We start from the raw sequence: 27,279 nt of genomic DNA on the forward strand, positions 1-27,279 counted from the left end.
TGTCATTCATAAATACAAAATTTTATTTGCACTTCATTAGTGTAGAAAGACCACAATGCTTTTCATATCACAACACTCAAGACACGCCAAGTTATTCAAATACATAATTACTTATTTACCTTGACTAAACAAAACAGTGCAGTTTAATAAAAGATATACCAAAGATAGAGTTCACAAATTCATTATCAGACCAAAAAAAAAAAAAAAATTCTTTTGAACACAGTCTAGGCTTAATAGGAATAAGCTTCGCCGTAAAGGGGAGAAGTTTTATCATTACAAAGGTATAGAATGTTTAGGTAAATACGTATGTTCTTTGATATAGTAAAATGTATCTCTTTAAAATTCCTTTAAACAGGATTTGTTTAGGACAGCAGCGTTGTTTTAAAATCTTCTTCTATAGTCTCAAAAACACTTCTTTCTTTATTGAATCTTTGCAGTTCTTAAAAGCACAGGGTTATGTCCATCAGGAAACCATGAGAGAGATTCTGCGGCCTTAGGACCAAGTCAAACCCCCAACCCTCTAACTAGCAGTATTCTACGGTGACACTGACATTAATAAATAACCTTCAAAGACGGCTGTGAACGGAGCTTTGCTTTGTGGCAGAAATACTCCCATACTTCAGAGATGCTACGTCTGGGGAAATGTCTTGTAAATAAAGAAAAAGCACTTATGACAGCTTTATTTTTTTTTCCCAAAAAGTCTTTAGTTTTACAAATTTTCTTTAAAACGGTAAGCAAAGCACCACTTTCTTTCTTATCAGAATGTCTCCGGTCCTCATACTATAATTAACGAGGACAATTATTTATTTCAAGAAACATTATACCTTTCATTTCTCCCATTCTTCATATTAGAAGTACTATGTTTCCCAGTGTATGTACAACAGATGCTGGGATAATGAATGAAATATAATTTGGAGGGAAATATGGAATTTATAACCAAAACTTACCCAGGATTGCATATTTGCATATTTACAAGTTAGTGTAGAGCTCTGACTTGGATTACAAAGTGCGAAAGGAAATCGTCAAAATGATTGTATTGTAGTGCAGAAGAGAACATTTTCCCCTTTCCAGGAATCATTTCCACTTTGTCTCCAAAGTAGCAAATTAACAGCATCGAACGTGTGGTCTTGGTGGAGGCAGTTCTGGTGGAATCTCGGGTTCTGGTTGTAACGAGAGGATACTATTGGACAACTCATTCCTTAAAATATCCAGAGGCATCTTAAGGACAAAGGAAAAAAGACAAACACATTTATTTAACCACGCGTTGTAGGTGTAAGTGCTCTGCAGACCACACATGGGAGCAAAGGAGTTTCACATAAAGATCTCCAATCATCGACGTTGAATTAGATGCTCAAATATGAAGCAACAAAAATTAAAACCAGATTCAGGGTATTTTGTGTCACGCACAAACACTGGCCAGTCCTCAACATACTGCATGGTAAAAGAAACCGGATGGATCTACCTCATAAACATGTATTTTCATAGAACCTTATGATAATGGAAATCTAATGTATTAATACAGGGAAAAAATGGTTCTGCACCCTCAGGGGTAGCATCACTAAGGGAAGAAATAACTTCTCTTAACAATTATATAAACAATCCTTTTATTTATTTATTTATTTTTAAAAGATTTTATTTATTTATTCATGAGAGACACACAGAGAGAGAGAGAGGCAGAGACACAGGCAGAGGGAGAAGCAGGCTCCATGCAGGGAGCCCGATGTGGGACTCGATCCTGGAACTCTGGGATCACACCCTGGGCGGAAGGCAGGTGCTCAACCGCTGAGCCGCCCAGGAATCCCCTAAACAATCCTTTTATTAGGAGCTTCTGAATTATGTTTGGATTAGCAGATTATATGTAGTAACAACATAAACCCAAGGAAAGTTCTTTTTAAAAAATCTTTGAATTTAAGCCTATAAATGTTTGAAGAAACTGCTGTTCGACGATGCTGTCTAGCAATTTTCCTGCAACTTCGTGTCCCGGAAAGGCCTAGGGAATGGAATCAGGCCCCACAGGAAGCACTGCACTGAGGGTGAGGCAGGGGCTCCCACCTCACTGAGACACCTGCATGTTCCCCCCAGGTCCCCACGGTCTGTATCTATCTTAATTATTGTGGGAAAATGGGGAAAAAAACCAAAAGCAAATGTCAAACAAACAAGGCCTGTTGTTATACCTGCTCTAGTCACTTCCCGCAACCATCTTTAGGGCTCAGCAAATCTACTGGACACCAACTGTGGACACGGAGACGCCCTGGGCGGGACACGGTGGTCACCACAGCTGGAGGCCTCCGGCCACCGTAACCATCTCACCTGCTTCTTCACCGCCGCTGAGTGAGTACCTTGCTTCTCTTTCTAAGGAAAACATTCTCAACCAAAGCATCATGAAGGGAACAACAGGTTTCAAATGAGACAGCTGACTGCTGTTAATTGTTTTACCTTTTTCAGAATGTCATCGACAAGCTTCAGAAAGATCTCGTCCACATTGAAGTTATCCTTGGCACTGGCTTCACAGAACCGCATCCCGGTTATCTGCTGCGCGAACTGAGAACACAGATTCACATTTTCCATGTGGCCTGCCATGCAGTGGTGCGTGCGGCCAGGTGGCCTGTGACTGGGGGAATCACAGCGTTCTGCGCTCTGGCTTTATGGGAGGGCGCCAGGTTTTCAAAGCCCCGTTTACGCTCAAGGAGTTCGATTCTCCACGGAAGGGTGCAATACCAGAGCACAAGTCATGAAAGCAATTTTACGGATTAAAGAACGTTTCTCTGTAGAAAATGTTGGGTTAGAGAACAATGTAGTATATACTGATGCAGACACTGCGCTCCCCGCCCCCCATCTCGAAATGATCTTTAAAACTCCCTGCTCCTTTAAATCCAAACAATTGAGAAGGATGTGACTGTATAATTATTTCACAATTAAAAAAACCATTTACTTAAAAAAATCTACGACCTGCTAACCGCACAGCGTGTGGGCAGTGATGTCCCCTTCTCCCCATTTCTCTCACCTTTTCACCTTGCTGCCTGGTGATCTCTCGGTCAGTTTCACAGTCCAACTTATTTCCAACTAAGAGAAGTTCTGCATCTTCTGAAGCGTACTGTGGAATTTTAAAAGAAGCTGCATTTCAAAGGTGGGCAGTGTCATATACTGACAGAAAACGTAAACAAGTCTGCTGCTTTGCGATCATTGTGCGTTCATCCACTCCCCCAGTCTCTGGGCAGTGGCCCTGTCCCCGGCCCTGTCCCAGGTGGGATCGACTCAGGTGGGGTCGGAGACTGTCCTCATGGGGCTTAGGGCTTTAGAAAGTGATGTGCTTGCTAGCAGGCATTATGAACCACAACACTCTGAGCCTCTGATGATAATTTCTAAGAATCTTCCAGAGCAAATGATTCACAAGACAGGCAAAGCCCTGTACTTAAAATGGCCATCAACTGAAGAAAGTCCAACAGAATAGATGGAGAACGAAATAAGTTACCGTACATAAAAAGAATGCAGCCATTCAGAAAAACCCAAACCACCTATGCTTTGGAAGAACATTAATAGGCTGGCATGATAGGATATTCAGTGAAACAAGCAGGCTGCAGAACTACATGGAATATGGATTCAATTCAGTTTTTCAGAATGGCAGAGCGATACATTTTTTTTTTGCGATACATTTTTAAATTTATTTTTGTGCCTGATTTTCCAAATTTTTCTATCATGACAAGATTATCATTAATCTTATGATCAGAAAAAAGCTAGGTTTCTAAGTTCTAAAAAATATATATAGGTACAGTAGGATCTCTCTTTAAAAACACTAAACTCTCTTGAATAACTCATTGAATTTTTGGGGGTATTCTAAACAACTACTTGAGACAGGCTGCAGAAAAAGACACCTGGATGGTATGACCTTGGCCAAGTACTCAGGGGTCTCGGTCTCTTTCTCAGCATGGCATGTGGGGAGCAGAACAGTGCCCGCCTGATGAGGCCTGGTGTGGACTGGGCAGGGGAAGTACTAGAGAAACTCACAAAAAGGTAAAAAGCAAGAGTCAAGTATGAAAAGGGGGAGAGCATTTGATCTCAAGACCTCAGCAGATTCACAAACTGAGTACCTAACGGGGCCCTGATGCTTGAGGCCTTTCTGTCTATGTGATTAATATAGGTCTCACAGGAAAAGGCAACACCTACCTTATCAATCATCTTCATCCATTTTGGCAAATCATCAAAAGTCTCCTTCTTAGTGATATCATATACTAGTATGATCCCCTTGGCACTTCTGTAATAAGCTGAGGTAATGCTGTTGAATCTCTCCTGACCTGCTGTGTCCCTACGAAATAGCAGCAAAAATCAGCTCCCAAATAAGAACCAGAGGGGGCAACTCCACCTTCCAATGTGAACAGGAGTGGAGGCCCCGCCCTGCCCCCCTGCAGGCTGATTCTAGTCACATCCATGCATATGCATCAGTATTAGTGGGGGTAGGGGGGTGAGAGGTAGTTTTTCTGAGTTACATTCAGACAAAAACAGTCCCAATTTCTCTCAAGATTTTGAAAATAAGAGAATAATGTGTAGAATGATGAAATTTAACACCATCTACAAATTTTTTTTTTTTTAAAGTAACCTCTATGCCCCATGTGGGGCTCAAACTCACAATCCTGAGATAGAGAGTCACATGTCTTATCAACTGAGACAGCCAGGCACCCCTACAAACTCTCTTTTAACCGACATCAATGGTTATATCTGATTTTTTAAGATGATGACCAAGACTCGCTTGCTAATGAAAAATACTATAAAATCAGTCTCATTATTTTCTTAAGTCTTTCTAAAACAGAAGAGGGGTCAAAGGGGAAGGTAGGACAGACCAGATAGTTTTGCAAATACGATGAAGTTCAATATTATCTGACTACTTTAAAAGCCAGAAGCTGTATTTATTCTCCAGGCTGAAGTCGATCATTTCAACGTGAAGAATGATGTAAGCTTATACTAATAGTGTACAGCAGCTGGCTAAGACATATTTTCTCCATCTAATAAGCCAAGAAACTGCTGAAACCCATCATGTATTTATGAATGAGCTCAATGGAGCAGGGCTTCTTATCTGTAGACAAATTTCTTTAAAGATGATCCGTAATTTAGCTCTTCCCACAGAACCCGAACTCAACAGCATGCTCCCCCTAGGGCCACCTGAGACAGGTGGGTCAAGCAGGCAGGAACATTGCCAGGGGGCAATGCGGTGAACAGATAGGGTTCTTCCTGAAAGGCCAGTCAGGGCCTCCAATGATGGGGGCATGTGGGTTTCCGCGGAGTGGAGAGAATGTGTACCTTTTCCCAAATGCATTTGACCAAAGACTACTTCTCTTGAGGTGCACTTTGTGGGACTGTATCCCTAAAATACCCTTCCCTTCAGCAATGATGATATCACTGAGCTTGCCACCAAATTAGTTCACATTAGTGATGCCTGTTGTTATGCCAAATAAACACAAAAGCTTGTTGGCAAATTCATTTTCACATAAAACAAAGCCATTTGGATATAAGGATCCCCTGCTGCTTTTGACTATAACGCCCAGGAGGGCTGAGACCAGTCTGTTTCTGTCCAGCAGGGTCCAGCAGGGTGCCCAGCCCACAGCGTGCTGCCATTAAGCATGTCCCGAACAAAAGTTTACATGTTTAAAATGTGGCAGTTGATGCCACTTTAAGGCAAAATAAACTTTATTTTTTGATCTAGAAATGCCATCTAGATAGATGGGAACTGAATTCTTCAAGATTCCTAAAAAACCTCAAAGACCACACTAATGGGCACTGTACCTTCAAGGTTAGTGAGAAGGAACTGATGCAGATACCATTTCATTTACACAAGGAATCAATGGATAAAATTGTTTCTGGAATCCTAGGCATACAGGAGTGTAACTAATAATTTTTTTGGGGAGATGGAGAGAGGCAGAGGGCGAGGGAAGACAGATTTTAAAGCAGGCTCCATGTCCAGCATGGAACTTGATGCTGGGCTTGATCCCACAACCCTGAGATCATGACCTGAGTTGAAATCAAGAGTCGGACATTTAACTGACTTAGCCAACCAGGTGCCCCTATAATTACTTTTGCATCAATAAAGAGTTAAATCTTTCAGAGCATGGTTTCCCACTCTATCACAAGTTATGGCTTGATCAAATTAGGATCTGATCAAATATTTTTAATGTCTTAAAAATATGCTGTGCTGTTTTGATACTGTTAAGAAACAATATCTCATTTCTTTAAAAAGTAAAAAAAAACCCTACATTTTACTACTCTGAAATCTTTGGTGAGCATAATACTTTAATAGTTTAATAGAATAAGCCTTTATTCTAAGCAACTTTAATCTGGCTATTTAGCATAACTCAACTGACATTAATTTCTGCACATATTCAAAGAATTAGAATCTAGACACTGGGGGTTCCAACATAGTGAGATTAGAGATAATGGTTTTTTTTTTTTTTTGAGATAACGGTTTTTTATTTTTATTTTTAAATGCTTTTATTTATTTAAATGTGGTAAGAAGACCTGCCATGAAATCTTTCTTTTAACAGAGTTTTGGATGTAACAGAGTATTGTTATGTAAGGCACAATGTCTTACAGCACATTTCAAAAGTGTTAAAAAGCCAACAGTTGAAGAACAGGGAGAGTAAAAGGCATTTCTGATAGAGCTAAAAACACCTGTTGCCTGGGTGGCACAGCCAGGAATCTTAGAAACATTAAGAAATCAGCTGTCTCTGCTGGCTTTCACTCAGACAACAGAAGACGACAAGACCTCAAAAGGCAAAATCTGAGGGATTCTAACACAAATAAGCCAGCAAGTTCAGTTTACAAAAACATTAACCAGCCAGTTAAGGGAAACATTAACCAGTTTGCCACTCCCATGTCAAGTCATTCCTTAAATTCCACCTTTTTGTGTCTGGCTCTGAAGGCTTGAGATAGGAAAGCATCTTCCTTTAAGAAACTGACTATTCCTTATTTCCAAAATATGTGGGTTGTGCAAATATGCTGTCTAGTCCTCTGAAGCTCCTTTCCTTGATTTATTTCCCTAATAAATAATCTGCTACCACATACAAAGAACAGGGAAATGAAATGCAGACACAGTTCAACAAGTATTTATTACAGATCTCCTATGTGTCAGCAGCATAAAAGTGCCACCCAAGTTCCTACTTCTCAAAAAATGAGATGCTAAGAAGACACCAATGCACTGATGATGCTTCTTTCTGGGAAGGTGCAGAATCCTAATATTTCCCTTCTTTATCTCCATAAATATGAGTTTTCACTGTCATGATAAAGAGACCATTCCTAGAGATTTGTAGGGTAGTAATGGCAGCTAAACTGTCATTTGCTGCAGCTGGAATAAGAGGTGATTATTTCTCTCTTTGCTTTTTGTGCAAATTGAAAAATTCCTGCAATTCTGTTTCCCCAGTTTTGTAATATGACCATGCTTTGAAAATTCAAAGATTCTTACTTGCATTTAATATATCCACTTAAAGATGTCATTATTAATTTTCTGTGTATGAAATCCAAGCAGAGAATGAAAAATAAGCCTGATGTTGGCATAAGAACCAAATCTCCTACAGGGAAGACTGGCATGGTGGACGGGACAATATATGACACATGTTAATTCCCTGTGTTTAATCTGTAGGACCGCATCTGAATGTCATTTCATGAAGCTATATTCTAGTTGACGCACTTTGTTTTAGCTACACTTACATAAAGGTCTTACACACATACGTGAAGAAAGAGATGAGAAAGTGGTCCTTTTTTTCTGACCACAGATAATCCAGGGACTGAAAAAAATGTGGCCATGATATAAAATGTAGCATAAACGTGTGACAATGCCATCTACAGCTTATGGTACCTTAAACTTTCAGGAACCTCTGGTTAATATTTTCTCATATTGGCTATATCCAGAAATCATCAAGAAAAAAAATGCATTTCTTCTAATCAGATCTCTGTGAAAGCCAACTGGGAATGTTCATGGATTGACATTCTAGAAAATCAGAGCACAGCTATTATTAGCAGAGCAAGGCCGCTGAGGCTCTTTGAAGAACCCTCTCCAACTACACAGGCTCCTCCTGGGCCCTCAACTGTGATGGCAAAGTGGTGACAACACTCCCCCAACAAAGCAGACCATGACAGCAACAGCACAGGCGAGGCTTCTGACTCTGAAAGGAGTCATGTATTAAATAGTGAACTGTGATTCCCATACTTGCTATCTACTGTGTAACAGTAAATGAAGGAAATTTAATCCTTTACATAAAACACCTCGGATGGCACCAATCTTACTTTGAGTATTGTGTGATTAACAAGTGGTGGGCATTTTGGGGACATGTCATTCACTGTTGAAAACACCTTTGGGAAAACTTCAGTCCCTCCTTTCTCACTGAATCACTGGGATGCTCCCTGTGGAAAACGTGTCATCAACCTTTCAATACATTCACTGAATCTTGTTTTTCTCCCTCAGTTGTGTTCTTTGGAAGAGTCAAGGATGGGAGTTAGGAGGAGGAGTTAGGTGGGGAATGTGTTTACAACCAAGAGAAATATGGTTTCGGAGTGTCCTGTGTATTTCCTGGAACTGTACCAGCACACTTTTCCCCACAGGGTGGGATTCACAGGTGAGCCCTTTCAGATAAGATTCAAAGGCTCTGTCCTGAGATTCCAGAAGTATCCAATGTCACTGGCCCAGACAGCCTTAATGGGCTGAGTTCCAGGGAGCCACAGGACATCTGGACAGACTTTTTATAGGTTGGATTACTGCTGCCTGAGATGAAACCTGAAGTATGAAGACAGTAATTAAGGTATGTCTGCTTAGACAGGACAGGCCATGATGTCATCACTTAGACACTGCTGTCACTCACTAAGCAAGCTCCACAGGCGTTCTAATACTAGCTCTATCCCCCTGTGTTCAATAATCTCCTTCAGAGAGTATCTCACCCACAGGTGCTAGACAGAGGTGAAGTACCTCAGATGATCCTTTTATTTATTTTTAAAAGATTTATTTATTTATTCATGAGACACACACAGAGAGAGGCAGAGACATAGGCAGAGACACAGGCAGCGGGAGAAGCAGGCTCCCTGCAGGGAGCCCGATGCGGGACTTGATCCCGGAACTCCAGGACCACAACCCAAGCCAAAGGTAGACACTCAACTGCTGAGCCACCCAGGCATCTCCCAGATGATCCTTTTAAAGACTCTTTACCTTAGAGAGCTTATAATCAGAAACAACAGCTCATGTGAGAGATACTTTGTCATCACTTCCAGAGTTCAAAAAAAATGGGCAGCAACACCAAAGTTTGTGGGGTTTCCAATTAAGGGCTAATAAAATGAACACCCATTTTTTTGGGCCATCATGTATTTGGGCTAGACTGTTAATGTTTCATAATCAAACCAAAAGCCCAAACTCCCAACCCCAAAAGTCCTCACAGTGGGTTATACAGTCGCAGGTGACCAAATGAAGACATTACCTCAGACACCTCCGGGAGGCAGCAATGCCGGCTGGGCTGCAGCTGTGCCCCACACGGGGGCACGGGTGAAGAATGAAGGCATGGCACTAACACTCAAGCATTAGGTGACCGATGATGCCACAGATGAGGCAGCAAGTAACGCAGATGAAAGCAAACACACACATGGTGGACAGACACTCAGAGCTGAGGTGGACCTGCAGAGGAGTTAGTAGGCTGAGTACACAGTAGCAGGGAGGTGAAGAACAGAGGGCATTCTCTGAGCCCCTCGGTGGTGCCACGGTTAAACCAGCACCACATCTGCTCTGCACCCCGCAGGTCGTTTCCCAGTGCCCCTGGTGGGCCCCTGGGAGCCCACAGAAAGCTCCTGGTGCCACGCAGCTACCACATGGCTGGTTTAGCTGCTCTTGGTCATGATGTGAGAAGGGCGCTTCTCTTCAGAAAGCGGCCCTGGATTGATTCATTCCCAGTTGGTACAAGTGGGGCTTACATCATGTGGCATGAGCCACGCGTCCAGCGGGAGCATGTGCATCCCACAGTGATGCTCCCACTGAGCCCCCCCAGGCAGCCCCCACTGTCTCTGGGTGATCTGCCTCGAAACTGCACAGATCTGGTTTGGAACGTGATGGAATTTTTTTTTTTTTTTTGCATACTAGCCGACAAAAATCACTTTAAAAATGTGAAGACAAGCATTTGAGCAATCATCTTAGTGATGACAATTTTGCTAGTATGTCAAATGATTTGAAAAGAGGCATCAAGGCTCCAAATTATTAAAGTGACATTCTCCTTTCACCACTCCCCACGTGCAAATGAAGTATGAAACAGGTAGACTTCCTAAATTTTCTCACTGTTCATTTTACTTAAAGATGAGCAAAGGAGAGGAAAGGTAGGAGAGGCAAGCCAGCTTGAACAGTTAATTTTATCAGACAGGCGTACAGACTGTGAACATACATGGTGGTTACTGTGTGTAGATCCCCCACTTACCAGATCTGTAATCTGATTTTCTTTCCTCTTAGCTCTACAGTCTTGATTTTAAAGTCAACACCTGCAAATAAAGCAAATGAAAGTGAAGCAAAAAAGATGCAATTTGCTATAAAAAAATCCTATCTGTACGTTTTGTATCATCAACAGAAAAACAAAAAATGTGGTATTACTAAGTCCCAAAAGGAAAAGCAAAAGTCCATTAATACCTGTAACGTGGTCTATACTTCCACACAGACTGTATGAAGTCAATCTAGGTTATATTTTACCCCAAACTATCTACGTAGCATTTGCTAATCGTAATATAATTTATTACTACCACAAGTTTAACATAAAAGCCATTTAAAAATTGCGTTTGATAATTACATTAAAAATGGAATGGCTTTAAAAGAATGATATATTGGGGAAAATTCTTACAAAAAATGCTGGAAACTTAATCTTGATTTCAGACAGCCTTAGTCTGAATTTAGAAATTACTGTATTAAATTCTATAGCATCCACAAAAAATTTAGTTAATATATAAACATGACTTCTTTATTACATTGTCAATAGCGTGGAACAAGAATTATTTCTAAAAAACTTACACAAGTTAACCTAACCAATTTTACTTTTTATTCATTTTAATACTGAGCAAACCATCATGTATCACTCACTGTCCCTTCCTTTTTTTTTTTTTTTTTCACTGTCCCTTCCTAATCAAGCCCTTAAGCCTTCAGAGAATTTTTCTTTTCTTTTTTTTTTTTTTAAGATCTATTTATTTATGATAGACACAGAGAGAGAGAGAGAGGCAGAGACACAGGCAGAGTGAGAAGCAGGCTCCATGCCGGGAGCCCGATGCGGGACTCGATCCCGGGACTCCAGGATCACGCCCTGGGGCAAAGGCAGGCGCCAAACCGCTGAGCCCAGGGATCCCCCTTCAGAGAATTTCTTTTTTTTTTTATTTTTTTATTTTTTTTAAAGATTTTATTTATTTATTCATGAGAATGCACAGAGAGGAGAGAGAGAGAGAGAGGCAGAGATGCAGGCAGAGGGAGAAGCAGGCTCCATGCACCGGGAGCCCGACGTGGGACTCGATCCCGGGTCTCCAGGATCGCGCCCTGGGCCAAAGGCAGGCGCCAAATCGCTGCGCCACCCAGGGATCCCCCTTCAGAGAATTTCTTAAACCAAATTTCCATTTGTGTATGTTACCTTATATGGGTCTCGATTATAGAAAGCTTGTAGATTTCAAAACAATGTTTTTCACACAATTTTCGCAACAAACCAAAGGGATGCTGACTGAATTTGAGAGTTAGAGACATTCCTTACGGGAACCACTTGGGCCTGCTCCTTGGGACCCAGGGTCACAATACTGCCGGGCCTCTGCCAGGCACCTCTGCCAGGCAGGGCCCGAGTCCGTCGGTGAGCGCTGTGCGCCACCCAGCGGGTAAGGACCCCGCTCTCTGGTTCTCCATCTCGGCATCTGAGGCAGCACTGCAAAGCCAGAGGATGTTCTTGAGGTGAAGCGCAAGACATGTGACTTTTATAATTAGCAACACACCGCAGACACCACTGCAACACCGAAAGACGTGTTTACAACTCGGGGCAGCAGGGCAGGGGGGCGGCCGCCAGCTCTTGGCCTGTACAACACAGAGAAGTTGCAGGAATGGAAACGGTCACAGGAGAACAAAGCTAGAGAGTACCCTATGTTTTAATTCTTAATCTCTTACACCAGGCATAATTTCAAATGTCACTGAGCAAAAGCTGGTTAATTCAATTTCACTTTCAGTTCTGGAAAGGATCTGCTCTTCAAAGTCAAATGATACTCTAAACCAGCCTTGAAAAAGGAAGCGTCTGTGGGCTACCAATATCCTCAGAGTTCCCGAATGACTCAATCATAGGGAAGCACATAACTTAAAGTGATATTCTATAAGGCACAAAAAACAGCCTGGAGAGATTTGTTACATCTTTATTTTATTTTATTTATTTTTATTATTTATATTTATTATTTTTATTATTATATGAGAGACACAGAGAGGCAGAGACACAGGCAGAGGGAGAAGCAGGCTCCATGCAGGGAGCCTGACATGGGACTCGATCCTAGATCTCCAGGATCACACCCTGGGCTGAAGGCAGCGTTAAACCTCTGAGCCACTCCAGCTGCCCATGTCTTGATTTTAAACAGGCACAGCTTAAAGACCAAACGCGGTCCTTCCGATATTAGCTGAAGTTAGGGCCTCCCCCTGTTGCTCTGCAAGGGCAAACTACAAATCAAATTCCTATTTTTGTCATGACTACTATTTTGTTTCTCAGTTACTCTGAGGTTTTTTTGTTTTTAGGTTTCAGTAAAGGGGGCTGTGACTTTTGTAAAATTTGTCACAGTGGCTGCTACTGTTAAAAAGAACTGGCAGGTGATCCCTCTTTTGTGAGCTCTGCTCAGGGTCAACTAGAGGAATCCCTTGAAGCAGGCAGTGCCAAAATTTTGTTTACATTGTTTTCTCTCAAGAATTGTTCTGAGCCCTGGGTAACATTGACATTTTCACAATATTGTGATGTTACCCAGGGCAATTTACACATTTAATGCAATCCCTACCAAAATACCATGGACTTTCTTCACAGAGTTGGAACAAATCATCTTAAGATTTGTGTGGAATCAGAAAAGACCCCGAATAGCCAGGGGAATATTAAAACCATAGCTGGGGGCATTACAATGCCAGATTTCAGGTTGTACTACAAAGCTGTGGTCATCAAGACAATGTGGTACTGGCACAAAAACAGACACATAGGTCTGGAACAGAATAGAAAATACAGAAATGGGCCCTCAACTTTATGGTCAACTAATATTCGACAAAGCAGGAAAGATTATCTACTGGAAAAAAGACAGTCTCTTCAATAAATGGTGCTGGGAAAATTGGACATCCACATGCAGAAGAATGAAACTAGACCATTCTCTTGCACCAGACCAAAGATAGACTAAAAATGGATGAAAGATTTAAATGTGAGACAAGATTCCATCAAAATCCTAGAGAAGAACACAGGCAACACCCTTTTTGAACTCGGCCACAGCAACTTCTTGCAAGATACATCCATGAAGGCAAGAGAAACAAAAGCAAAAATGAATTATTGGGACTTCATCAAGATAAGAAGCTTCTGCACAGCAGAAGAAACAGTCAACAAAACTACAAGACAACCTACAGAATGGGAGAAGATATTTGCAAATGATGTATCAAATAAAGGGCTAGTTTCCAAGATCTATAAAGAATTTATTAAACTCAACAGCAAAGAAACAAACAACCCAATCATGAAATGGGCAAAAGAGATGAACAGAAATTTCACAGAGGAAGACACAGACACAGCCAAGAAGCACATGAGAAAATGCCCCGCATCTCTGGTCATCAGGGAAATACAAATCAAAACCACAATGAGATCCCACCTCACACCAGTGAGAATGGTGCAAATTAACAAGACAGGAAACAACGAATGTTGGAGAGGATGTGGAGAAAGGGGAACCCTCTTACACTGCTGATGGGAATGTGAACTGGTTCAGCCACTCTGGGAAACTGTGGGGAGGTTCCTCAGAGAGTTAAAAATAGAACTACCCTACGACCCAGCAATTGCACTGCTGGGGATTTACCCCAAAGATACAGATGCAGTGAAACGGCAGGACACCTGCACCCCGATGTTTATAGCAGCAATGTCCACAATAGCCAAACTGTGGAAGGAGCCTTGGTGTCCATCAAAAGATGAATGGATAAAGATGTGATCTATGTATACAATGGAATATTACTCAGCCATTATTATTATTATTATTATTATTATTAAATATTTTATTTATTTATTCATGAGAGAGACAGAGAGAGAGAGAGAGAGAGAGAGGCAGAGACACAGACAGAGGGAGAAGCAGGCTCCATGCAGGGAGCCTGATGTGGGACTCGATCCCAGGTCTCCATCTCCAGTATCAGGCCCTGGGCTGAAGGCGGCGCTAGACTGCTGAGCCACCCGGGCTGCCCTTACTCAGCCATTAGAAACGACAAATACTCACCATTTGCTTTGACGTGGATGGAACTGGAGGGTATTATGCTGAGTGAAGTCAGTCAGTCAGAGAAGGACAAACATTATATGGTTTCATTAATTCAGGGAATATAAAAAATAGTGAAAGGGAATAAAGGGAAAGGAGTGAAAATATCAGTGAGGGTGACAAAACATGAAAGACTCCTAACTCTGGGAAATGAACAAGGGGTAGTGGAAAGGGAGGTGGGTGGGGGTGACTGGGTGATGGGCACTGAGGGGGGCACTTGGAGGGATGAGCACTGGGTGTTATGCTAAATGTTGGCAAATTGAACTCCAATAAAAAAAAAATAAAAAAAAAAAAGACTTGTTCTGAGCCTGAATACGTCCGTCAGACGCTCTTTTTCAACCTACCTGAACAACTTCTGCAGCTTTTAAGGATCCTATACCAGGACTCTTTTGTAACCACAAAATCTAATGAATAAAAAGTAACAGCTAAGAGTGTTAGTGTTCAAAATCAGGAAACAAGAGGTAATGTTATCACCTTTTGATTGTAAATACGTTACTAATTTTAACAGGAAAACAAAACAAAGATTAAGAATCTGGGGAGCCAAGATGAAGACTGTCTGGTTTCAGTGATATTCATTACATCTTTACTAACAACAGAAAAATACCCAGTGGTGAAATCTAAAATTTCACAAAAGAACCCATTAAGATAGCTCTCTCTCTTGAATGCAGTATCTCTTCCCACATTGAACCACCACTCAGTGGCTTATAAGGACTAGAAACTGACTCCAATTAATGGCTTGCAAACACTGGCTTGTAACAGTCTACAACTAAATGTTTCTAAAAACCTTCTTACATGAAATAATAATAAAAAAATCTCTCGATGTTGTCTATTTTAAGAATTAGCAGGTCATAAAAGTTACAACGATCCTTAATAGAAGGTAGTAAGTCCTCAATAACCTCAGATATTCAGTGGATCCCTTTTAGGAAAAGTCAGCACAGAGCTGGCCCAGAGAAGGAGCTGCTAGGACCAATGTCTACGAACAGGTAAGGGGCAGAAAGAGTGGCATCTCTACTTCCCGCCCTTGTTGAAAAACTGAAAACCCAGTTTTCTCCAGGTAATGTGACCAGTGGAGGCAGTCAGCCCTACCATGAGTTGATGGGGACAATCCCTGCTCTTAAAGGGCTTAGTCATACTGACCTAAATCAACACCCCATGCAGTTGGCAAAGAAGTGTCTTTCTTTGCTGGTCTCTCTTCTTAGAGAACCTCCTTGTCTGCCCAGAAACCTTTTACATCCCACTTGATTCCCCATCTGAACCTTTCTGCCTGCCCCACAGTCCTATCTGTGCACTCCGTTCTCAGACCTGCACTCTCTCGGATCTCCTATCACATCATTCCTTCTTTGTTGCTTGGTGTCTCCCCTGAGGACGGTCATCTCTGACTCCCTATAGCCTAGGACACTGCCTGGTACACACTAGCAACTTGGTAAATCTGATCAATGAAAGACACCCCCTCTTCAAATCCTGGACATGTAAGGAAAATGCTATTTTTGGAAAAATTAAGGAATTCAGGACTGATTCATAAAAACAAAACAGGACAACAAAACTCATGCAAAACACTTTAGTAGAAAGGAAAGGCAGATGTTCTGAGTGACGGGTGCCGGGCACATAGATGTCGCCCTAGAAATGGAATATTTCATTTCCCCTACAATTCCAATTGTTGATGGTAAATCCTTAAAGGATAGGGCAGTCCTAATAATATATACTCATATCCTCTCCCCGCATTCGCTCATCCCGGGGGAGTATTATGGTAATAGTTCATTCAGTCATGTAGATGGGAAGTGGTCCACTAAGTGAATCATTCTGGCAACAGGAGCTTACCTTTCTTTAAGCTTACTAAGGCTATGAAAGTCTTTCAAAAAATATTTTAATCAGAAAGGACACAATTCACAGGGCTAAAATTCCTGTATCAATGGGCACAGATGGTTCTGTTTGAGTTACCATGTGTTCCTGATCTTACTTTTCTTTAATAACAATGATGGTGGACATCTGTCAAGCCCTCCGTGCTGACTTGGGATCCTATAGCAGCCCAATGAGGTGGGCATTAGTATCCTCATTTTACAGAGGGAGACACCAGTGTAGGCAGAGGACAAGGTATCTGCTTTAAGGTCATATCACATGCTGGCTGAGTGCCAGACCCAGATCCAAATTTATAACACTGGCCGCAATGAAAACTGGTTATAATAAGAGTCATATGCATGGAAAAAAGGGAAAGGTGTGAAATGTTCTGTAAATGACCCAGAACCACCCTAATCGAGCTGTTAAAGAACAAAGCTGAACTTTGCACTTGGCCTTCTTTGTATTTATCTTTCATAAATCTTTGCAATGGCATAAAGAATTGGCATACTTAGTGCTGATAAGATTTCTAAGTTCCCCTTAAGGCAAAACATTTCTAAAACATTACCATATTTCTTTCTGCCAGGCCATAAGAAGTTACAAAAATGGAAGTGGCAAAAATAAACAGAAGCTTCTTTCTTCACATTCCTTTCCAGCAAAAAGCTAAACAAATAAAAGCAAGATTAACAGCATGATCCACACCTATGATTACAGCCCAATGGTCTTCTCCCTTTTTTCTTCTTTGCCTATCTCCCCTATACCCGCAAGATCTTATTTTCTTTTACTTCATACTTTTTGGAGGTTGAAAGATTTCATAGTCTTTGAAATAAATTGTTTCAATTCAAAAATGGTTGTGATGTTACTGCCACTTTAATAATAACTATCTTAAGTTAATACAGTAGCTTTTCTTCCAAGGATATAGATTTTATATGGAGTCATCCAATTTTAGACATGGTATTTCTACTAAGGGAGAAGATTTCCGGCATTTTCACTGAGTTGAGAGTGAGAAAATAAATTAAGAAAAGAGTCAAAGTCACATAGAGGTAAATTTAACATTGGAAAACGAGTCACTCAAATGTGGGGCCAGTCTTCTGCCCAAATGCCACCTACCAGAAGAGAGAGTACAACAGAAGTCCCACAGGAAAGCACCATATAAAGAAGTCAACGCAACAGAAACCAAGTGCTCTGATTGCAAAATATTCAGTGGTAGATACTATTATTAAAATATGACGGTACCTGGCCTGAAAGAGATGCTATGACATTATAAATGCTCATCAGGGGATGCCAGGGTGGCTCAGGGTGATCCCGGGGTCCTGGGAACAAGTCCTGCATCAGGCTCCCTGTGGAGAGCCTGCTTCTCCCTCTGCCTCTCTCTCTGCCTCTCATGAATACATAAAATCTTAAAAAAAGAAAAAGAAAAAAAACCACTCATCAGGCCTGAGGACATGAAATCTCTATCCTATCAGTAAGATCTGCCTCTTTCATCCCAAGCTGGACAGGCCACCATGCGAGCAAGTAGAGACCACCCGGTGTCTCCCCATCCCTGACACATGCAGCACATGGAAATAGCCTCACACTCGACTGGACAAAGACAGGGGTACCATAAACACCACGAAGCAGGGAGGAGTCTGAGGTGACCGACTTCGAAAGACGGGCAGGGAGGGGAAGCAAGTGGGCCCCACAGAGCCCATCAGGATGGGCAGGCAGCTGCGTTTTCATGAAGTATATACACTTAAGAAAGAATTTCACGGGGGGGGGGGGGTGTTCCCTTCATAATAAAAAGATTAACAACTCTTTTATGCTGTTTACTATGCTTCAGGCACTATTCTAAGGGCTTTACGTCCATTAATTCACTGCAGTGTGTCCTCTTAACAATTTTATGAGGTAGGTATTGTTGTCCCATTCTACAGATGAAAACACTGAGGTCAGGGGCTACTACCTGCCCAGAGTCACGAAGCTGTGTTAGGGCATGAATTTGAACCCGGTGAATGGTGCCAGGCTGTGCTCCTCCAGCCCCACTGGGCAGCCTCCTCTGTTGATGAGAAAAGGAGGGGACAGCTGGAAGGTTATAAACATCACTTTAATATTAGTTTTGCATAGTTAGAGAAATATTTTTAAAAAGTAAGAGGGGGGCACCTGCGTGGCTCAGACAGTTAATGATCCTGGGGTCCTGGGATTGAACCCCACGTTGGGCTCTGCTCGGCGAGGAGCCTGCTTCTCCCTCTCCTTGCTCTCTCAAATAAATAAATAAAATCTTAAAAAAACAAGTAAGAGTGAAGTTCACGGCTTCTTGGACAGACAGTTCCTGCAGCAGCAAGACTTCCTCTGCTTCCTGGTTACAGGCAGACAGACCCCTCTCTGAAAAGGCAGAGTTAACTTCCCTTTGGTCACAAGAGGAAAAGCATATTGAGTGAGGGGAGGAGAATCTGGGGGAAGAAACTCCAAAACCTAGATGATCGAGAGAAAATATTACAGAAAATATCAGTAATATTTTCTTCTTATGAAAAAAAATTAACTTGACTACTAATATTGGGTTCATAAAAGTGCAGGGACTGGGATCCCTGGGTGGCGCAGCGGTTTGGCGCTTGCCTTTGGCCCAGGGCGCAATCCTGGAGATCTGGGATCGAATGCCACGTCTGGGATCGAATCCCGGTGCATGGAGCCTGCTTCTCCCTCTGCCCCTCTCTCTCTCTCTCTCTATCATAAATAAATTTAAAAAAATTAAAAAAAAAAGTGCAGGGACTGTCAAAAGTATTTTGCACTTTACCCAGGTCATGTGTTTACATTTCCCTTTTTAAAGATCTGCTTATTTGTTTTAGAGTGAGCACGTGTGCGTGTGCAGGGAGGGCAGAAGGAGAGGACAAGAATCTTAAGCAGGCTCCCTGCAAAACATGGGGCCCTATGTGGGGCTCGAGCCCATGACCCTGAGATCATGACCTGAGCTGAAACCAAGAGTCGAATGCTTAACTGACTGAGCCACCCAGGTGCCCCTACGTTTCCATTTTCACATTCACCTATATATTTCACTATGTATCTCTAAAGGATAAAGATTCATTTTGGAGCGTTCCAGAGTTTTTGCATCTATGGTATGAATGAGGAGAGAACACAATTGATGTTTATAATTTTCTCTTTCAGGCCAGGTACCTAAGATATTTCATCTCCATTTATTCCTGTAGCCTGAGATACGAAAAGTCTGGAAGCCCCCTACTTCTTTCTTTCCATGAAAGAGGAAAATGAAATTAAGCTGCTCACTTAAAGACACACCCACACGTCGTGGTAGGGCAGATCCAGGGACCCTGCATCTACCTCTGAAATCCATTCCTTCCACCTGTCACACCGCTGGGGTGAGGGCAGAAGGGCATGTAGGAGGAGGAGTGGCCAGGGAGAAGGCAAAGTGCTTTGCTTTAGAAGTGAAAATTTGGTTGTAGGTGTGGTTCCTTAACAGTCAGGCCTGGGGAGGGAGAGGAAGCAGGTGAACACGAAGGCTCTTCACAGAAGCCGGTCCCTTCACTGGGGTCCTGAATGCTAAATTATGGTTGGGAAAGCTAGGAGAATTTTATTCGTCAGCTACTTCCACCATAGGCCTGCCTGGTGTGGAGTTGCAGGCCATTATTTGGTTTTGTTAACTCAGAAGGCATTACGTAAGCACCAGAAACCAAACAACGGAGGCTGTCGGATTTTGGGGGGAAGAGGTTTTCAATGGAATATAGTGTTCTGTTAGGGCTGCACTGTGTTTTTGGGTTTTGAAGGATAAGGAGTTTTTGAAAAACCTAATCACATTCAACTAAGGGCACTATTTTAGGTCTGTAGCTTTGGTTTTTCCAAATGTAAAAGGTGTGCGACAAAAGGAGAAAAATCAATTTCTTCCTCTGTTCACTATAGCAATATAGCATTTTACCTCTTTTCTAACATTTTATTGTGGCCATCTCCATGACTCCCTCCCTTGCCCTTCTGAAAAGGACAAGCCAGGTAAGGAGGTGTTAGCTTTGTGCCCTACGAGATGGCTAGTGGAATGGTATCTTACATAAATACAACAGCCTGATAATACCTGCAGGAAGGACTCACTATATAAAGCTACATTTTCTTTACAAATGCCAACAAATGCTTAATGAGAACAATGTATCTGGCACTCGAGGCTGCAGAATAATTTGGACTTAGCAGTTCTCAGAGGAGCCTACTCTGCCTTCTGAAGCCAGTTCTAAGATCTGCTAGCAGATTGCTCCTGGCGGATTCCACGGAGCTGGAGGGAGAGAGGCAATCTCTAAGAATCTGGATCTTTATCATGCATAATGAAACCTTTCTTCTTCCGTGCAGCACAGTGACAGAAAGGCTGAATGCACTTAAGCCAGGTCTTTAAATAGATTTTTATTCAACTTAAACAACAGACGGCAACTACATTTCCATACTTTCTTTGAAAGCTGACTATTCCGCAAGAAGGGACGTGCTCTGCACAAGCCTATCCGTTTGCACCAAGTTCATTAAATAAATCAAGCTAATGACAATACATAGCATCTGCTGTTTTAAAAACGAAATGTTAACCATTCGCATCTGTTCCTTTCACACTCACATCTCCCTGAGTCATCGTGTTACATCATTCTGGCAGGGCAGTGAGACAGCACTGGAGAGGTTCGGCACTGGGCTCTTGGGGTGGGAATTCTGGACTACTCTCCCTAATTCTCTTTTAAGTGAAACACTTAGGCAGATCAGCCATGGCATGGAAGACTGCATAGGAGCAAACAAGACCAAAATAAAATACACAATTTAGAATTTTCATCCAGAATTAGATGCTCCTTCTGGGTTTTCCAGTAAAAATGTCTGACCTGTTTCCAGAACGAAGCACAAGCAGTTGGCTTCCCCTGACAGCGGTTCCACTGCTTCCAGGTAAAGCTGACCAGACTTGTGGGCTGCATTTCATCCAGCATGGCCCCTAATACTCAAGGCCAACCCACAGAAAACCGTTTCTGCGGGGGACTGACATTCAGCTGTGACTGAAATACAGTCACCTACCTGCACCACTAAGTTCCCTGCCCATGGCACAGGGGTCCTCAGTGTGCCTTCAGCTTAACTCTGGACTCAAAAGGGATGAGTCCAGCAAAGAGAACACAAGGACTATGGCCAGCACCTCAGTGAAGACAGGGCTTCAGTAAAGAACCATCACCCATGACCAGACACTCAGGGGCCAGCTTGTAGAGTCTAATGCATTGATGCACAATGAGAAAAATGAAGAGTGGTAAGGTTCTCAGGACTACATTCAAAGAACTTTTTAATTCTGATAGTCCTTCCTACTTTTTTTTTTTTTTTGTCTACTTCTTTTTTTGAAAAGTTGGTGACAGACTTTCAAAAATGTCTTTAGTTGCAAAATAAAATAAACTGGCAATCCTAGGTTGGGATCCTAGTGCTGGGGGAAATTTTTACTGCCCAGGAAAATCAGAATTCTAGTCTAGACTGCCTTCCTCCTACTTTTCCTTATTCATATATGTAGAATTTTGGATAATTTTAATGAATATGCAAAAGGCCAAAGATGCTTTAAAATGGCTATTTAGGTAAGAAATCCAGTTCTTAGAGCATATTTTGAAATCCCAGAAGGCAAGCGATGAGTGATGACAGTGGCATAAAGAAGTCAATTTCACGGACACTGTAGATCAATGACATCACAGGCCTGCAGGGGGACTAGATTCCATTAAGTTGTGAAGGACTCTGGTGTTTGATTCTGAGTCAGAATTTTCACAAATCAAAGTAACTTTAAATCTCAGAGTAAGCTAAGGAACAAACAGAAAGAACTCACTTGTAGCCCTGGCCCTGACCACTAGCTGACCAGCTGTGTCACAGTGGGTAAGCTGCTTACCTCTCTGAACCTTCGCTCACTCATCTGTAAAATGGGAATAATTTTCAGGATTGCTATGAGGATCAGTGTCCCTTTTGCTGGCACATTTTAAATATTCAATAAATAGTAGCTACTGCTAAAAGAATGTTACATTTGTATGCACAGACCACTAAAATACTTCTCTAAAGACACAAGCCAGTTGGTGACAGAGCCTAAATCACAAGCCCCAGTTCCTCCTCTCACTCTAGTGCTTTTTCTAGAATGTAATGCTGCCGGTGTGGGGGTGAAAGTTGGTGCTACCTGGTAAAACCATTTTAATTCAAACAAAGTTAACAGCTAGAAATAAAAGAGGCTGAGAAATGTAAATTTTGTAAGTTTTCTTGTATGTTAGATAGTTGTAAAGTTCTATAGCATAACTAATTTGTTTCCATTTCTTAAACTTCTAAAAACTGCTCCAATACTTTTTTTTAAGTAATATATATATCCAGTGTGAGACTCAAACTCAGGACCCTGAGATCAAGAGTCATACGCTCTTAAACTGAGCCAGCCAGGTGAGCTTGCCCTTGTACTTTTCAAAGGACCTGTCAAATTACGCTAATTATATCAGCGTAATTATTCCATGGATACAAAATCCCACTTGAAAATACCACCCCATCTAGACAATTTCCATTGCATAGGTCAATTAGTGAATAGTCTTTTAAAAAAATTTTATTTAAACAAAATTTTTTTTAAGTAAATACAGTCTTTTTAGATTTTCATATCCTGGTGAATTTTGTGTTTTAAATCAAATCAATTTCTAATTTGATAAAAAACACACAAAAAAAGTCAACATTTTGCTCATTTATAATTTCACAAAGTTCTTTATCTCAAATCTCTTTAAGTTTCCACTATAATCTTTTAGAGAAAGTTCAAGTGAGACTGATCCTCTACAAAAAAGCACTCACTGGAGCCACTCTTCTAACCTCTGAATTACATGAGGCCGTCACTTCAGTGACCCACCTGGGTTGACACATGCTCAGATTCCTCCCTGCCACGCTGTGGGGCCTGGGGTACTTTCCAGACTCTGCTGGCCTGAGCAGCACACATCTGCAAGCCCAGACAGGGAAAGGCAAAGTCCGCTGTGGAAGAGAATCTTTCTCTATGTGGATCCAACTGTACTACCTGAAAAACTGGCCTCAGGAGGACAATCGGCCTGAGCTAACTGCTCAGCCGGTAGGCATTCAGGTGAGGCAACCCCAATCCTATACCACACCCAACACTGTTTTTAAATACCATTTTTATAAAGGAACTTGGGGAATGAGTTTATCTTTACAGCATTCCAATTAGGAGGGAGCCTTCCAGACAACAAGCCCTCTTCCTACTCCCCCCATTGGAGGGGCTTCCACTGCATTCCTCAAAAATTCCGTACACATCTCCAACACTGCTCTTACCAACACAGGTCATCCTGCTCCCCAGAGGTTCTGAGCCACTTCTGGACAGAGACCACATGTTCTTTACCACTGAATCTTTGGTGGATAGCATAGTACCTCACACCCCGTAGGTGCTCAATAAATGATCTGACAGCTAGAAGGAAAAAGCAACTGTGAGGCAGAGATGGAAGGGGGACTACTTAGGTTTCCTGAAGGGTCTTAATACTGTGGATCAGACCAGAGGTGATCAACTTTCTCTGAACGTCCCACAATTAATAAACACTTACCAGCCAAGTACTATCTAGGCTATGCCTGGAAGAAATAAAAATGAGCAAGGCAAAAACCCAATCACAAGGAACCCCACAGTGGTGGCAGTGTGGGAGATATGTGAAGTGTATATATTTATGTTTGCCAAAAGGACAGAGAACCAAACTGCCTGGTCTCCTTGCCTCCTGTTTCTTCATCATTCCCAAATAAATATCCTATGTAATCCTGCCAAATTAGCTTCACTGTCTCCATGCCAATGCTATATTCAGAGGCCTTTCCAGATCCAGTTGCTATGGATAAGGTCCATGCTCCTTAGCACGGCAGTCAAGGTCTTAAAAGCCTTATTCCCAACGTCTACTAATGAGTCTTTCCCAGAATGTGGCTATGAGATTGAGATTTATACTAAGAAATATATATATTTGGACTTTGTCCCCATTCCAGTCCCAGAGCTCCTAGAACCTTTGGAATTTTCTAGGGAGAAAATTATAAAGGTGACCTTTGGAATGCCCCCCAGATCACCAAAAGATGGGGCCTTGTCAACAGAAGAACCAACTAAGTGATTGGAGGGTCTGAATTTTTGTCCCCCGCCCCAAGGAGGGTAAAGGGGCCGGACATTGACTCTTATCACAAATGGCCAATGGTTTAACCATGCCTATGTAATGAAGCCTCTATAAAATCCCAAAGGGCAAGTTTAGAGCTCGGGGGCTGGTGAACACGCAGCATTTGGGGAGAGCATCATGCTCGGAGATCACGGAAACACTGGGCCCCTTCCTGAATTACATCCGTTTATAATTACCTGGTAATCTAGTAAGTAGATTTCTCTGAGTTCTGCCAACTGTTCTGACAAATTAATCAAACCTAAGGAGGTGGTTTGTGGGAACCTCTGATCTACAGCAGGCCAATCAGAAGCACAAGTGAAAACCTGCAGTTGCAATTGGCTCTGAAGGGGGGGGGGGGCGGGTAGGAGTAGTTCCGTACAACTGACCTCTTAGAGTCTGCTTAGAAAGCCCTTCTTCACTGTTCTTTCCCACTCTAAAGTACATCTTTGCCCATCTCCTAACCCCCTCCGCCCACCTAACCTCTCATTTCTTTACCTATCAGTGCTTGTGCTAATTTTTATCATGCAGTACAACAATATTATCCCTCATTTTTATAATATATTAAGTGTGCAGCTATAAAACTGATACTTCTGAATTGCTTTAACTCTACTTACATCAGGTACTAAAAAGTACAATGTAAACCTCATGTTTTTGTTTTTTTTTTTGTTTGTAAACCTCATTTGATCGTTAGTAACTCCCTATCCTCTATATGATCCAAGACTGGATACTAAAACCGGTATAGGTATGCTACTCAATTATGATAGCATGGTCCCAAGGGCATCACTTTAAAAACAAAGGATACAGAGAACGCAAGTTATGTCCCAAATAGTCTATTCCAAAAAAGGACCAAGGGAAACACTTCTCAATGGCAAAACAAAAAAAGACAGTATGAAATCAGGGTTTAATTTTCCAACGAGACACTGGAAATGTATACTGATCTGTCACATGACGTTCAAAAACCAATTCTTGGGCAGCCCAGGTGGTCCAGGGCGTGATCCTGGAGACCCAGGATCGAGTCCCACGTCGGGCTCCCTGCATGGAGCCTGCTTCTCCCTCTGCGTATGTCTCTGCCCTCTCTGTGTCTCTCATGAATAAATAAATAAAATCTTAAAAAAAAATAAAAATAAAAATCAATTCTTTCCCAAACTGTACTGCCTTGACTACCACTGGTTACAGTGCTAAATATGTGTACAAGTACATGGCAAGATAATTCTGTATTTCAAATTTAAATACTACTCAAGGTTTCTTGGACCTCTTTGGGGAAATCCTTTACTGACCATCACTGAAGGTGACTGCCCTTTACTTTGAAGACCTACCTCATCTATGTGGTTCCCCTAGCTCTGACAGCTTTAAGGGGTTTTCCATCGAAAAAACTATGACCCACACCAACGTGACAAACCTCAATTCCAAGTCCTGAAATCTGACTTCATTAAAAAAACTTCCCCTGCAGTTTCAATTTTAGATCCTGAGGACAAAATGCTTTCTGACCTGGAGAGCTACTGTATTTATTTACTCCATTGCCGTACTTCACCCATCCAGGTGATTCTGGAAGACTCCTCCCCCCATTTCAGCAAGTCCAGGGTTATTTGAGGTCATGGACAAATACAGCTGAAGTCCCTCTGACCCTCACTGACAGTTAAAACGAGGAATTTAGTGTAGTTTTAGTCTTAATAGTCTCCATAGAGCCTCCACAGGGAATTTCAAACTTCATTATTTCAGCGCATCAGAAAAGTGAGCTCAAAATCAGCAGAATAAGCCCTGGTTCTCAAGCACCGGAATTCTCCACACATGACCCACTTTGGCCATCTGGGCGGGCGCACAGCTGCAACTTCACTACGCCGCCCGCCTGCTTCCCCCCTCGCAGCACCCCTTTTCTTGGGTGAGTAACCTAAAGGCCAGGAGCTTCCCGTGGCCTCTCACACCGTCCCCGAAGGCTGAACGGGACCAATGCATCACCCTCATCTCATGACCGCCCTTGCACGGTGCGAAAGGGGACGCTGGCTCGACACCCAGCGGGGATCAGGGACTGGGAGGGGCGCGAGGGGCTTGAGCCGCGGACGACAGAGGCCGGGAGGCCCCAGGGACAAGTCTGCGTGGGGACCACACGAACATCTCGGTCTGGCTTTAGGAAAGGATCAGGGACGTCCCCTGGGGCCGCCCCTCCCCCTAAAATTCACGGAGAGGCCCGTCCGCCCCGAATGCAAGGCCGCCCGGCAGGGGGTGCGGGGGGGGGGGCTCGCAGGCGAGGAGAGGACCGAGGGCACGGCCCCGGGCACCGCCGGCCCAGGACACCGCGGGAGGGCAGTGCCGGCGGCGGCGGGGCGGGGGGGGGGGGGGTTGGGTCCGGCCCGGCCGCGGCGCCCTTACCCACGGTGGACTTGCAGGCCTCGCAGAAGGTGTCGTCGGTGAAGCGCTCCATCAGGCTGGTCTTGCCCACGCCTCGGGAGCCGATGATGATGACCTGCAGCTTGAAGTCGGCCGGCCTGGGGGGCTGCTTCCTCCGGCGAGCCTGGCCGCCCGACAGCGCCGGGGAGCCCGCGCCCAGGCCGCCGCCGCCCCCCGCCCGCCTCTGCAGCGCGGCGCCCGGATCCATGCACGCATACGGCTCCCGCTCGGCCCGCCGCCCGCCGCCGCGCGCCCCGGGCCCCGGCGCCCCCTCGGCCTCCGCCGCGCGCCGGGGGTCGGCCCCGGGCTCGGCGTCCGCCCGCTCGAGCGGCCCCGGCGGCCCGGCGGCTCCGCGCTGAGGCTGCGCCTCCGGCCGGCTCCCCGCGCCCGCGCCCGCGTCCCCGCCGCCGCCGCCGCTGCCGCCGCCGCCGCCGCCGGGAGAGGAGGAAGGGAAGCAGCTACTTCGCAGCAGCGGCAGCAGCAT

The 27,279-nt window shown here is 43.3% G+C and overlaps 1 protein-coding gene across 1 annotated transcript; it reads right to left on the minus strand.

Moving 5' to 3' along the window:
- RAB12 (RAB12, member RAS oncogene family) lies at positions 1-27,279 on the minus strand. Its single transcript, XM_072828753.1, has 6 exons — positions 26,778-27,279; positions 10,428-10,488; positions 4,165-4,303; positions 3,005-3,094; positions 2,437-2,541; positions 1-1,218 (listed from the first exon to the last, which is right to left on the minus strand). The coding sequence occupies exons 1-6, from the start codon at positions 27,277-27,279 to the stop codon at positions 1,105-1,107; spliced, it is 1,011 nt and encodes a 336-aa protein (XP_072684854.1). The 3' UTR covers positions 1-1,104.

This window comes from Canis lupus, chromosome 6 (genome assembly GCF_048164855.1).
Source record: "Canis lupus baileyi chromosome 6, mCanLup2.hap1, whole genome shotgun sequence".
Taxonomy (NCBI): Eukaryota; Metazoa; Chordata; class Mammalia; order Carnivora; family Canidae; genus Canis; species Canis lupus.